The sequence below is a fragment of the Dermacentor albipictus genome, chromosome 7 (genome assembly GCF_038994185.2).
Source record: "Dermacentor albipictus isolate Rhodes 1998 colony chromosome 7, USDA_Dalb.pri_finalv2, whole genome shotgun sequence".
Lineage (NCBI taxonomy): Eukaryota > Metazoa > Arthropoda > Arachnida > Ixodida > Ixodidae > Dermacentor > Dermacentor albipictus.
In genome coordinates, this window is record NC_091827.1 from 12,591,968 (window position 1) to 12,606,200 (window position 14,233).

Below are 14,233 nucleotides of genomic sequence, written 5' to 3' on the forward strand. Positions count from 1 at the left end.
ACTGAAATAAAAAGATCTCTCGTCTCTGTAACCTGGAACTTGTTACAAAATTTGTTCCACAGTCCCTAACGCACTACAGTTATCACAATACGGGTTGGCGGTCGCTGCAAGGCGGTACAGGTAACTATTGGTGAATGTGGCATTCAGACGAAGTTGATTATGTATCACCTCTATGTGACCGATAATCCGATGTGGAAGTCTTGATTTCAGGAAGGGATCTATTGAGTGTACATTGCCGCTGAAGCGACATTCTCTACAGGCGATTCCTTTCCGCGTGCTTATATTTTCTTGCCGTTGAGAATGCTTCGAATTTTCTCAAATGCATTCGCCGGAAATTTCCTAATTCTTGGCCTCTTCAGGCGGCTATATCCGCTGTTTTCTTCTGTATGTGCCATGGTCTCTGAGAATCCAATGGAATAGAGTTGTTTGGCCAGCGACAGTGGCCATATCATGAATCCAACCAATGTATCAAGTCACTGCATGTGGGTTACGAGCCCTGTTCACATTGCGCACGTTCTAGGCCGTGTTTGCGTCCGTGAAGATGACCCAGCCCCCTGGTGATTGCCGAAGGACTTGAAGAACAGCTTTGTATTGTGCCGTGAAGTTCATCCTACATGAACAGCGCGCGTAGCCGAGCTACTTGGTGATGCACGACGCAAATTGACATTGCGAAAACTAGACAAGGACGAGAAGCGCGTAAAACGAGGGCAACCGCTGACTTCCAACTGAATTTTATTTCTTGAAAGTACAAGAAATGTTTACGCTAACAGCCTAACACACAGGTTGGAACGAGCAAGATAAAGCAGCCGCACCTTGTGAGTATTGTATTGCTTTTCGCAAAATCGTGTTGACAGCGGCGTGCATGCTTGCAAGCGCTTTGTTCCGAGCACTTCATAACCACCACATTTTATCAAGCACGGAATCTGTGCGGTTATTTCTTCAGAATAATCTGATCAGTCCAACCATTCTTTCAAGTGCAGCGTGAGTCAGAGAGGGACACGATGATGTAAAAACGCAAGAACACAAGAAAGAATAACAACACCCCTGGTTTGTCTCTTTAGCACTAAGCATGTCCCTTGTTATTAAAAAACTACACATAATATCGCTGACTAACAATTGAGGACTGAGAAGCAACATGCTGAAGCACGTGTAAGAACACTGAGAGAAAGATAGAGCAGCCGCCACCTCGACACAGACATGACCGCAGCACGAATCATACAACAAATACATGTGCGGGAGACGAAGTTCCTTCTCCGATAAAGCCTGTGAAGACGGCGCTAACGCAAGGGCTTTGTAATCTTGTACTCTCAGTTAAATAAATAAGAGCATCGTCACTGCTGTAAGTGGTCATTGAACTATATTCTACAAGCTCTCGCTTTATTATTCAAGCACTCCGAGCCTACACAAGCATGCCGTTTCTCTTCTTTACTCGGCGAAAAACACGGCCTTTATGAGGGCTCTTTCCTTACTTTCTTCCTTTTTACAACGTGGCTATTTACGCGATCAGCTTTCCTCTTGCTTCTTATCGCTTGTTTGCCACACGAGTCGGCAGCGAGTATTTTTTTTTTCTCTCGTACCTTGCTTGGTTCAACCTGGGAACTTACTTGCGTGAACTAACTTACTGTTGAATGCGGGAATACTCTCACTTTACTGCCACTGAATATATTTTAATCGAACAAGAAATACAGAGAAGTCAGGCTCTCGCAACTGTAAAAAATAAATATTGTATATTTATTCAGGTTGTGTTGTTTCGAAAGCTTCAGTTTATAAATGTTCTTCACTTCTCTTAATAACAAAAGTTGTCCATAACTGTTGCATTCAGAAGAGCTTGAATCAAGTTTACAACATCGTTATCTCTGCCACTAAAAACAACCACCACCTATTTGTTTGCCGCATACAAATTTAGCTCTGAATGTTGAGTGGGATTTGTCGCGACTGGATTCTCCTATTCTCGTTGCAAGGGCTTGTTTCACAATTCGTGAAGATGATGATGACGTGACGCTTGTTCTGGGAACATTCTGGAGTTTCCTTATCTCCACAGTGTTGCAACATTAGCTTTATTAGCCATAGTAAAAAAAAATAAACGAAGAGGCTTCCGCCATGCAAGAACAGTCAATCCCTGGCACCTCTTTCACCCTCTCGCCATACAGTTTTGAAGAAGGTGATGACCTCAGAGTTGATGACCTCAGGGAGTGCGTCCGGCTTTAGTGCCTTGGGTGGCTTGGCAGAGTTCTTGGGTGCAATAATAAGCACAAACTTTAGACTGAACAGTGAGACAGATAAGCGACAGGCGTTAACCCTTTCAGGCATCAGTTACGATTAAAACCTTACTTTCACCACATTTCTCGCATCTTCAGGATCATAAGAAAGCTTACAGCTGCAGAACGGATTCATTCATGTACCCTAAAGGCCCTTTTACAGGCTGTGTATCTTCAATCTTTTAGTGAGTTTTGTCAAGCTTAGGGAATGTGGACTCCATGCGAAAACTCGCTGCAAGGACATCAGATATGAGAACATCAACAACTCAATGTCTCTATTAGGGTTGAAAAGTACTTGTCTAGCCACTTAAAAATTATGCTTCGAGAAACACATTGTCAAAACTAAGAAGTGCATTAACCGGCTGTATACAACGACAAACTGTCATTGAGCTAAAGAAAGCACACAGTCGTCTACATTTCCACTCATTTTACTACAGCATTGTGCACATATTATTCAACCTTTCAGCATAATTTCAATCAGAAGTGTTTCAAGATACATGCGACGCACTTTAAATGGAATTACTTTCAGCATTATTTATCCTGTTCATGCAACATCCTGTCGTACACAATTGTGTACGTGCGCCTGAACGGGTTAAATCGCAAGTGCGAGTCAGCACGTCTCCCTTGCCTGTCTCGCTGTCTCGTGAAAAAGCTGGCGCTTACTATACCACACGAGAATGAACCAACTAGCCTAACAACATATTCTATTGTTGATGAAGTTCACTGCACCTGAGAGATGCACGATATGTGGTAACGAAGCGACTCCGGGAAACACTGTGTGGCAGGCAATGTGCAACATGAGCAACAAGTAAGCGCGAACTTAAAATCAAATAACGTATCGCATACAATAATTCTAATGGTCGGCAGTGCGGATCACCACCGCCACAAACCATCTCGTGGCAAAGCTGGTCCGACCCCAATCGCCAGTGGAAAGGGAGAGGCGTAGGGATGACAGAACAGGTAAACGCCCGCGCAATGGAACCGCAACGCACCTCAATCCCCACAAATTAGAACAGCGCTAAATATTGGCGGAAAAAACAAGTAGAGGACAGTGAAAGCGATTTCGGTCTTCTCAGTTCCGCCAACATTTCGCACCGTTTCAAGCCCTGAAGGTCGCATATAAATCAAACTCGCATCAACAGCAGCATGCTAAGAAGAGTGCTACCATACGTTTATGTTCTTTTACTGTATAACTTCTCGAACAAAAAAAAATGCAGATTTGTGCATCTCTCTTGATGCGCTACATTTAATTCCTTCCATGTGCGTGGTCTTCGCAGGCCCGACGATAGCGTTTCTGTGCGAGTACGACGCCCTGCCCGAGATCGGCCACGCGTGCGGCCACAACCTGATCGCCGAAATGGCCGTGGCAGCCGCCATCGCCGTCAGAGACGCCATGAAGTTCTCGCCCACGCTGCGCGGAAAGGTGAGCGCTCGCACGAGGGGGCGCGCGACAGCAGCCACTCCTATTCGCGGTCTCTCGAAACAAAATAATGAAGCAAGAAAGTTGGGACACTATAGCGAAATAAAATGTACTGACGCCCCGTCGCATACATACTATACATTTTGCTTGGTTCACGATAATCTTAGCAAAATGGACTTCGAGTTAGTACGCCGCTACGATGGCAGAGTTTCCTTGCGTCCCGTGCTGCGGAACAGGTCACGGGTTCGGTTCCCAACAGCTGCGGCTGCATTATAATGAGGGTGGAATGCAGCAACTCTCGTGTGCCCGTGATGCGCATGCGCATTCAAGGGCCCCCAGCTTGGACAAAATTTATCCGGAGCGTTTTTCTACCACAACTCTCAGAGCCTGTCGATCGCTAGCGTTAGAACAGCGAAGCTCCTGGCAACTCGTAACATTTCATCGACTTTGTATTTTGCCAATTATACTTACAAAATTTCATGTCTCCCCTGATCAAATGAATCCGGAATACAGCTGCCGCTAATAATTGAGGAAGCCTTCATTAAAAAGTTGCAACGACTCCTGGTGTTTTGTATCAAAAACTAGTTACCACGTTCTTCCTGCTTTTCTTGCAGCAAATATACACGGCCAATACAAAACACACCTACTCAATTGTCGATTACTGACTAAGATTATGTTTACCACATACCTTCGAAAATCAACGTACATGTGTGCACGGGGCTAACAGCCGCCGTGCGCTTCTTTGTTCTTTCCGCCTTCATGTCCCCGTTTTGAGGTTCGCTGTTCTTACTCTATCACCCTTTTCCATGTGCTCGACTGAAAAAAACATTAGACCATGCTTCAATGGTTAGCGTGCCCGGTACGTGCACGAGTCCATAGCATCAGGTCAGCGTGGACATATAGAACCAAGGTTACGAGTCCTATGTCGCATTTAGCAAAAGTGTCAATGTTTGTATCAGTGCACAAGGCACTGTCCACGGGGTTGCATGCGCGGTGCTTGCAATGTAATGAAGCACCGTTGGGATTGATTTCCTTGCTGTGATGCAGGTAGTCGTGCTGGGCACTCCCGGTGAAGAGAACTGCGGTGGAAAGCAGATGCTGATCGACAAGGGTGCCATCAGGGACATCGACATCGCACTCATGTCGCACCCTTTCCCGTATGAGGCCCTCCGAACGGGCTTCACTGCAAGGCAACAGGTGATTTGTAGTTCCATTACATACGCTGCCATTTTCAGCGAGCTACCACCATTCAACCTAGTCAGATGTTCACGAGAAGATTGAGGCTTGCAGTGATCAGTAGAGGTAACTGCTGTCGCTGGAGCCAACGTTACGGCTAGGGGAGTTGTCTCTGTCAGGGAGCCAACTGCTCTGACGAACACAAGTCCCCCTTGCCTTCCTTCGACAGTTGGTTGAAATAGTGCCGTTGATGCATGAATGACGTGGTCTACAAAGTAGTTACGAAACAGCGCGGTGTTAAACGTATGTGATCATTCGCATCTCTGCGGCTGGCACTGCAGGTGACCGTCCGCTTCCGGGGCAGGTCAGCCCACGCCGCCGAGTCCCCCTACAAGGGTCTCAACGCTCTGGACGCTGCGGTGGCCTCGTACATGAACATCTCCCTGCTGCGTCAGCAGATCAAGCCCACCAGCAGGGTTCACGGTATGGGCATTTCTTGGGACTTCGTTACTTGCTTTTACACCTTTCCATGCGAGGTGCGTTTGAACGCAAGGGTCTGAAAGAAGATAGAAGTATGTGTGAAGCCGGTCACGTGGAGGAGGTAGAGAGAGAATTCCCTCTCTACCTCTTCCACGTGGGCGTTTTTCCGTACTTCGCGTACTTTTTCCTCCTATTTCATTATATATATATATATATATATATATATATATATATATATATATATATATATATATATATATATATATATATCAGTAGTGTCAGTACCTCTTTACTCCTCGAAGAGGCAGAACGTGTCTTGAGTGAGCTCTTGAATAACACTTTTCAATGTGGGGAACGCGGTTTCAATTATGGATCAGGGACCTCAAAAAGGTGCGGCATCAGGCTAACGTATTAATTGAGTGGCTCAATTTTTGTTCGTTCCAATGGTTCACGGGTATCAGCGCCCACACATAATGACAAAGAGCACAACACCTGTAATAGCATAATAATCAGAAATCACAACAATATTTTACGCACTCATCTTAACAAGTCACTGTACAAGTGTGCTCAACAAGAAATCAACTGGTTATGCGCATCAACTAATCGGGACAGGAGCTAGTCAAGATGTAGTAAGGTACTGCACAAAATCGACAAAAACAAATATATAAGCTTTTCACAAATACAGACAAGGAGTAAAAATACGATTACATACAACCACCCTCATTATATATATAGCAGACAGTATATTCTTGAAAAGAGGCATGTCTTGAAACCGGGGCAAAATTGACTTGAGCATCATCAAACCCTGATTGGTTCAGCTTTTATTCTTCCTATTTTTTATCCCTATTCTTATGGAATGTGTTGAGGAAGCGAGACGAATTGCAACTTTTAACATTGCAAGGCGAACAATGAGGTATATGTGTTGCACTGCTAAGGGGGAAAAAATGAGTCATCTTTGGAAGTTGTGCGCTTAAAAAAGAAAACATGCCAATCTGTAACAAAAATAAAGCTACGTTACGCAGCGTCCAGCTGACTCCCACCGAGAGAGGGCTCTGGGCGTCTCGTGCGTCTCGTGCCCCGCATTTCTGGCGATGCAAGTTCCAGAACAAACTGAAACTTGCGCAGGCGTGATCATGCGGGCGGGCACCTACCCCAATCTGATTCCGGAATTGAGCGAGCTGAGCTACCACATCCGCGCCGTGAACATCGCCGAGCTGGATGAGCTGGTGGCCCGCGTCGAAGGCTGCTTCCGCGCCGCCGCCTTGGCCACCGGCTGCGTCATGAGCCTCGAGTGGGGCATCCGCTACAAGAACCTGGTGCACAATGTGGCGCTCACCGAGGTGTACCGAAAGCATGGACAGGCACTAGGTACGCCGAGCGTGGCACTCTGGGCCAGTAACGTGCCAGCTTGGGCAATTTGGCTTTGCATTTTAAGGCGACTGACGCAGGAAAGGGGCTATGACGACAGTGCGATTTATTGTGAGCATGTGCGTCGCGTTATCTTATGTAATTATATCTCTTAACGTCCTTAAGCGGCATTCTGACATTGAAAGCAAGCTTGGAGGCTCCTATCAAAGTACATTGGAAAGGAGAAATCATTTTTTCTCGGAAATGAATGAGCCAGTTTCATTGGGTTTGCTGCATTTAAAAAAGGAAATTACAATCTAGTGACTTCTAAACGGAGATCTTTATTATTTAGGCCCTCGGTGTATCTATAAAAAAATTTGATACTTCGTAAACTTCAGAAAACGAAACTATAAAGTGTACAACTCTGTAATTCAGCAACGTAAAAGGATACCACAATTCCGACTAGAAATCGAGGTAAGGAAACACTTTACAAAGCAGACGCCGTAAAATTGCATGACGTGACGGTGGCATGCTGCGAGGACATCAAACTGGTCGCATCCCGTCCTGCGTTAGTTCGTTTGTTCTGCCTTATACTCTTTCTTTCCTCCTTCCTCCCCCCCCCCCGTCCTATCTTCCATTCCTATGTTTCTGTCTCCTTCCTGAAAAGTAGGCAGGCGTTGTGCTTCTTCCGGTGGCAGTTTCCAGCCAGCTCCTCGCTCTCACTTTCCTGTCAAATGTACATATGTTTTGAAAACAAATAAATTAATAAACAAATTACCCTATTCATCTTACGGTAAGAGTGGATAGGACGGTAATTTACTAACACACCTCAAAACTGTTTCTTTTCGGTGTCCCTTTAAGATTCTCACTATGGTCGCACAAAGAAATAATGGGGTGTAAAAGGAGATCAATGCGAACGACGGAACGAATGAGAGTAGACAAATAACGGCGCGACTTGCAAATGATTTTTTTCACTATCCTTAGTTTCCCGATTCGACCCTTCGCCTGGTCCCGCTGTTGGCGTCGTTTTTTGTTGCAATTTCATTCACGTGTCCACTACTTTTGGCGCTCGTTTTTTCATGTGTGCTTGCTGCGCCTATTTCGGTGCGTACTGAAAGAGACAAAGTTTCACCTGAAAGGCGAAGTGTCGATTGCGATAGCAAATTATTAGCCAGCTATACGAAGTAAGGATAATAGTTTTATCGGCCGTATGAACTTGCAACCGCTCGCTTGCAAACTTAACAACCATGGTGTTACGCACCCACAGGCAAACATGAACACATCTCATTCAATGACCGCGGAAACTCTATCAAAACACTTGCGTGAGGAAGGCTGGCAGCAGCAACGGACGAATGTGCCTTTTTTCATTTTCTTGTGCTGCCCTCTGCCGCACGCCGCTGGAAACGTTTTGGAAGGGTGCCGAGGCTTTCGCCGGTTGATTTGCGTACCTGCACCCTCGTTGAGTGCGCGTTAGTTGTGCGTTTCGGGGATCGTGAATCATTATTAATGGCTCCTCTGGGGCAGCATGTCGTTCTTGGACGCCATGTAGCACTCAATGACTACTGGGGGAGCAGGCCTGAGCACGCTGTTGTGCAAACAGTGCGGCCGATACAGGCACGCTGAGTTGCCTTTGCAGACACGGCTGCCTTGGAGTTTGTTGTCGCCTATTTCTGCACTTGGAGCTCGCGTTTTGTATTCTTTTGAACATTATTTTGACATTTCGCACATTCAAGTAGTATTCGAGCGCAGCCTTCCACGCTGGATTTATCAAAGCGGTGCACTTGTTTACATAGAAACCTACAGACGCAGGTCGTTGTGAGCGTCCAATATTGTTGAAAAGGTGCATCGCTGATATGAAATAATGTCAAAACGTAGCAAAACATACATGTCTACGCATTACGAGCTCTTAATTTACTTCTTATTCTCGCTTTTCTTTAACTCCATCATACTTACAGTTTGCGCGTGCCATGAAATATTGTTAGGGAAAACTGTGCTGGCATAAATTAAGTGCTCATTTATAGACCGTGTTGTCCTTTCGCGAAAACGCGGGTACCATCACTGACGCCGTTGGTGTAACTGAGCAAGACGGCTGCCCTGCTGTATACCGAATGCACCGTCTCTTGTTTCCCGTTTGACGCAGAGGTAAACAGTACGTATCTGGAATTGATAAATGTGTCAGCATAACAACACGTACAGACTCACCCATCTACGTAGTGAATGCGACCGGCAGCCTACGGGTACGGTGACGTACAGATGTTGGCACAGCGCTGTGTCGCCGCTTTCCACTTTTTATGTACGTGCCGTGCGAAGCGAAGTGTAGTTGATTTCAAATCGCTAAGGACTGAACCGAACTATAAAAGTAGCTTCATTCGTTCTAACTGCTTACATTTCACTTGAGGTCCGACGGTAGTCGGTGCACAAACATGATGGCGCCAGGCTTAACCTTCGCTGAACAGGATCAACATTGGCTCAAACCTCATGTGCAGGGCTTGAGAGGGTTGAAGCCTGTGCATTTCAACTTTGTAGGCATTTTTTGCTCACTTTGAGCGTGATTAAATATATATGCAAGCGGAGGTGCTGTCGCTATGTCGCGTTGTCAGTTCGATAGCCCATCGCTCAGGGTTCAGTGGAACGACGGTCGTCACGCTGATTTCGGTGCCGTTGACAAGAAAGCCCGTCGCAGTGCGACAGCTCGCGCTTGTCGGTTGCATCGTTGGCGGCCTGGTATGGTAAAATGCTTTCAGTGACACACTGTACTGAATAGTTGGTCAATCGTTGACGTGAGCGTCTTGCTTGTCTCGTATCGGCCCAGTGTTACCGCGCCTTAAACAAGTACGTGAAGCCTATAGGCAGGCGCTGCCACCACCTGCAAGTGAGGACGTAGGCTACAAGAAGACTTCATCGACAACGTGTTTTCGAGTGTCGCCCAAGTGTAACGCAAGGGCTTTTCGTTAAACTTGCGAGCCATCAATGAAAGGTGGCAACTACCTGGCTCACGGTGCAGTCCGAACCACTCGGACGAAGCCCTGGCCGCTTTCTCTTTTAAAGTGGAGTTGCAGTCTTACGCTACGCACGTTTTCGGCACCTCAAACACGTCGAGCTACTAGTGGAGTTTTAACGCGGTACGTAGCACGAGTGTTTGCACCGGAGTGCGTCCGAGTACTTTTTTTTTTTTTTTGCGGGGAACTTCCCGGCGCGTGGCGACGCACGGGGCCTTTCCAAAACGTCTCGCGACTAATCCGCTAGGGCATGGTGCATCGCCGTCCCGTCGCGAGAAAGGTAGATTGACCTTTCGTTCTGTCTCTCGCTTCAATGCAACTAAGCGGCGAAAACGCAGCGCACACGAAGCTATCAGCTCTCGGTGCGAATAGAATATATCCCCCATCGCATGTTGCTTTCAAGATATGACCTGCGCATCCACGCTCATTTGCGCTGTATACGCCGCCACCGCCGGAATAGACCGGCCACCCAGCGATGCCTTGTGTGCGATTGAAAACGGCGCACTTCTTCCCCGACTACCCTCGCCCACTTTCGAGCGCACGCACAGCGTACGGCACGCGACCATAATGCTATTGCTCGTGTACTCAATACAGAACATCACGGCGGCACCCACGCCGATGGCAGCAACGACGGCATAAATGCGCCTGGAGTATCCATATAACGCGCCGCTTGTGTATCATCGTTGTCCCCTCAGATACATTGTGTGCTGCCAAATATCAGGGATAGATACATCGAGCGCATATTGTTGAGCTAATGCTTGCAAAATTCATTGGCTCATCATAACGGTTTTCGGTTGCGCATTTCGGCGGTTCATGGCACGACAAGTTCAGCAGCTGACGCGAACAGAGAAACCAGATAAACACGTGTGAAGCATAGTGTTGTCTAGTAAATGGACGCCTGCTTAACGCATCATGCATAGCACAGGTAAAACAAGAAAGGTCGCTGGAAGCCACGTTTAGGCAAGCGGACTAGCCTTCGCCCCGACGAAGTCGAGTGCCATTGTCGAAACATTGGCTCAAGCGACGTATTCCTCGTTCGACCATTCTTAAATCCCGTTAAGCCTCCATCATCCCGTGAACCATTCTTTTGTTTTCAGTTTTTGTTTCCTCTTTAAAGCATCGACACGAGACACATCAACAAGTGCAATGGCGCCATAAAAATATAAGTAAATGCTCATTGTTAATCGTTTCGCTATCAGGTGCCGTGTTCCAGGACGCCGACATGAAGGAGGTGGTGGCCACCGGTGCAGCGACTGACGCCGGCAACGTTTCGCACTGCGTACCGACGCTGCACACTGTGTACGCGGTGGGCGGCGGCGTTCGGAATCACACCCGTGGCTTCGCCGAGATCGCGGGCACCATCGACGCCCAAGGTCCGACGCGACGAACGGCCAAGGTGCTGGCGCACACGGCCATCGAGCTGTTCTCCGACCCCGCGCTGGTGCAGAAGATCAAGGCCGAGTTCGCCGACTGGCGCTGCCGCACATCCTCGCCTCCGGCGGGTGCGAAAGCCAAGAAATGAACGATGCAAGTGACGGGTGCTCCTCTTGTGTCTCGGGAAACGAAACCTTCGTGTTAGCACCTCACGGACGTTGCAAGGGGATGAGGACTGCACTTACGGATTACGGGGGCTATGTATATCTTGAGCGTCGCGTTTGCTAGTTACTTGATTCTTTTTTTTTTTGGCACCGTAAAGCGGCGGCACATGGTCGCAGTATGTTACGCACCTGTTTTTCTTAGATAGAGTGAATTCTCATGACAGATATCTCTGAGGAAAGAGCCACGCGTGGAGTGTCACTCCAAAGTTCCAAACTTGGCATGTTATTTTAGTTGCTTCAGTTTTTGTTGAGGGAACTGTGTCATCTTTCACGTAAACTAAATGACCTACCTTTCACTGTTCATCGCACAGATCATGCGCTACAAGTTGCAGCTAAATGTGCCGACCTTTTGGGACGTTCCCAGACGGACGACTGCTTCACCGAATGCCTCGCGTACCGCGACGAGAGACAATTTTTTGAGCACCAAATGGACATGATTCGCCACGAACCGTTAACATTACCGAGCATCTTAGGTCCAATGCCCGGCCCTTCAAAACAGCGACGGGTTTTGGATGTATTGTTCAAATACCTGACAGAAATTGGTCAAATAGGAAAACTTTAAAAATTGCATCCTTCCTATACAAAAGCCTAAATTAACCCGCCATGTCACGTGTAAAAATTAGTATCAGGTCCACTCGGACATTTCATATTTATTTTTATCCTTTTTTTTTCTCCCACTCTCTTCTGGAATCTTTTAATCCCATTCCCCATCCCTATACAGAGTAGCATGCCAGCGGTTATATACGCGCCGGCAAAATTCTCTGTTCTTCTAATAAAGAGCCCTCTCTCTCTCTTCACCGGAGCTGCTTTTCTGTTCCAGAGCAACACGTATATATCTCAAAGGCCTGTGAGCTTTCGACCATGACGTCACGTGAGAAGGGGGTATTACTTCCAATGCGGGATTCAAACAATGGACCAAATTATGTGCAAGAGCATTACAAGGTTCAATGCCGCTCAATCACGCTGCACACGGAGACGAAACAGATAAGCAGCTAGCGGTGCAATTTGTTGCCGTGAAGCCACATCATGCTTGTTCGCGGTGGGAGAAAGGGGGAGACACATGAACACGTGCATCGGCCCCTTAAATATAAGTAAATGCTTATTGTTCCGCAGGCAGGAGAAGGGGGCAGGCCTTCCATTAAATTTTTGTGGGGAGGCCCAGCTCCGCAAACCACCACCCACCCTCCGTGCGATTCCTGGTCCTCGCAGGCCCACAAATTGCCTCAATAAGAAACGTCACGGCTCGACAAGGGCGTCTTACAGCGAGCGAGAAATCGATAACAGTGATAAACCGGCGACAAACAATCATCGTCAAAAAGCAAAACGATGTACTCGCATTAATATGATGCATTGACGTCATCATGGCCGCCATTTCGGGTAATAGTGTAGAATATGTTACTCTCTCACGCCTATTCAGAGCAAGCGCACTCGATCACACGCGCCAGCCTTCAGTACGGCCCGTGCTGGAATGGCTCTTTAAAGGAGGTCTTGAATCAACCCTCTAGCTTAGTGAAAGAACAGTCCGCGGATAGCACAGACTACTGTGAACATGTCAGCCAAATCTTGCAGCTTTGCGCAGCGCGAAATCACCTTTTTCAAGCGAAGCTTGTATTGCCTCGCTCGTGTCGGCATTGGTGTTGGTATTGCCGTATGAAAAAAGCCCAAACCGCGCGAAAATAATTATTGCTTGTCAGGCTGCGGATTCAAACCGCTGACCTACGTCCAGATTGCAAGACCGTCGCGTTAACTGATTCAGCCACTGTCGGCTCATCATACGCGCCTTTAAAGCGGGGTTTTATATGCATGAAGAAGTCGACGCAGCACAAGGCGCGAGCCAATCACAGGCGTCCCCTCTTTCCAGAGTAGGGATAGGGTGTGATCGCGTATTCGCTCGCCTCGCTCCCGTCGTTTCCCACTAGTCCAGGCCCAGCAGTCAGATGGGGAGACCGCATTTTGTTCGTTCTGCCGAAGAGCAGGCAGCGTTGAAGGAACGGCAGCGGGAGCGGGCCGCGCGTCGTGCGTTCGGCTGAAGAACAGGCAGTGTTTGATGAACGCCGCCTGGAACTCGCTCGAGAAAGGCCTCGTCGTGGACATGCCGACCTCCCAGCTAGGGAGCACGAAGCCGAGGCGTTACGACAACGAAGAGCCGAAGATACCGAGCTTCGCTTGCACCCCTCTTCACAGTAGCGGAGGGACGATGACCTTTTTTTTTTTGAACACTCTCCTTTCGGGAGAAGCGGCGAATCAATCCATACCTCGCAGGCGGATTGACCGAGCTTCACTGGTCCCGACCAGCTAGCGTTTACAGGAACTTAACGATCGGCCCAACTTCCTTCGACCCGACTTCGTTGGGTTCATGTGAACGTAGATATTGTGGCGCACAGTCGCACAGATTTGATCAACAAGCAACGTCGAAGAAACTGCAGAATGTTGAATGGTTTGACCGAGAGAAGACACATTGGATACAAAGCTGTTCATTGATAAAATGTTAGAGCTTCGTCTTGCTGACTGAACGTTCTTCATATTAACAGAAACAGCACGAATGAAGGGCACAATGAATACGCTTCGTGCTGACACCCAAGAAAGCTAAGAAAGAACGCTATATTTAAATATGAGGACCACTTATGGTCAGATTGGTACCACCTCGCAAGAAAAGTAAATCGATCGCCTTGAATTAGCAATGAACCTGCCATTCGTTCAAAGATGTTATGACTTCATCGGAGGCGCCACTCAAACTCTAATGGCCTTAGTTGCCTTTGTGTCATTAAACTCAAATTAACCAACCAACCAAACTCTAATGAATCACTAGTGACTCCATGCATGAGTGCCCAAGGGACATATTTCTCATGGCTTCCCATCAGTTTCCTCACAGCACTGAAAAGGTTAATGGTATCAAGAGAGCTGCAAGCACTCTCTTCGGAGCAAGAAATTTTCTTTTTGCCCACATTTTGAGGG

At 47.5% G+C, this 14,233-nt stretch overlaps 1 protein-coding gene across 2 annotated transcripts in view; it reads left to right on the forward strand.

Annotated features, from left to right (window-relative positions):
* LOC135904425 (xaa-Arg dipeptidase-like) overlaps nucleotides 1–11,706 on the forward strand; it is a 21,294-nt gene extending 9,588 nt beyond the window's left edge. For both annotated transcript variants that reach the window (XM_065435225.1, XM_065435226.2), the window contains exons 3-7: nucleotides 3,536–3,681; nucleotides 4,726–4,875; nucleotides 5,196–5,337; nucleotides 6,460–6,702; nucleotides 10,880–11,706. In XM_065435225.1, coding sequence (XP_065291297.1) covers nucleotides 3,536–3,681; nucleotides 4,726–4,875; nucleotides 5,196–5,337; nucleotides 6,460–6,702; nucleotides 10,880–11,202 — 1,004 coding nt within the window. In that variant the 3' untranslated portion in view covers nucleotides 11,203–11,706. The remainder of the gene's footprint in view (nucleotides 1–3,535; nucleotides 3,682–4,725; nucleotides 4,876–5,195; nucleotides 5,338–6,459; nucleotides 6,703–10,879) is intronic.
* Nucleotides 11,707–14,233: the final 2,527 nt, after the last annotated feature.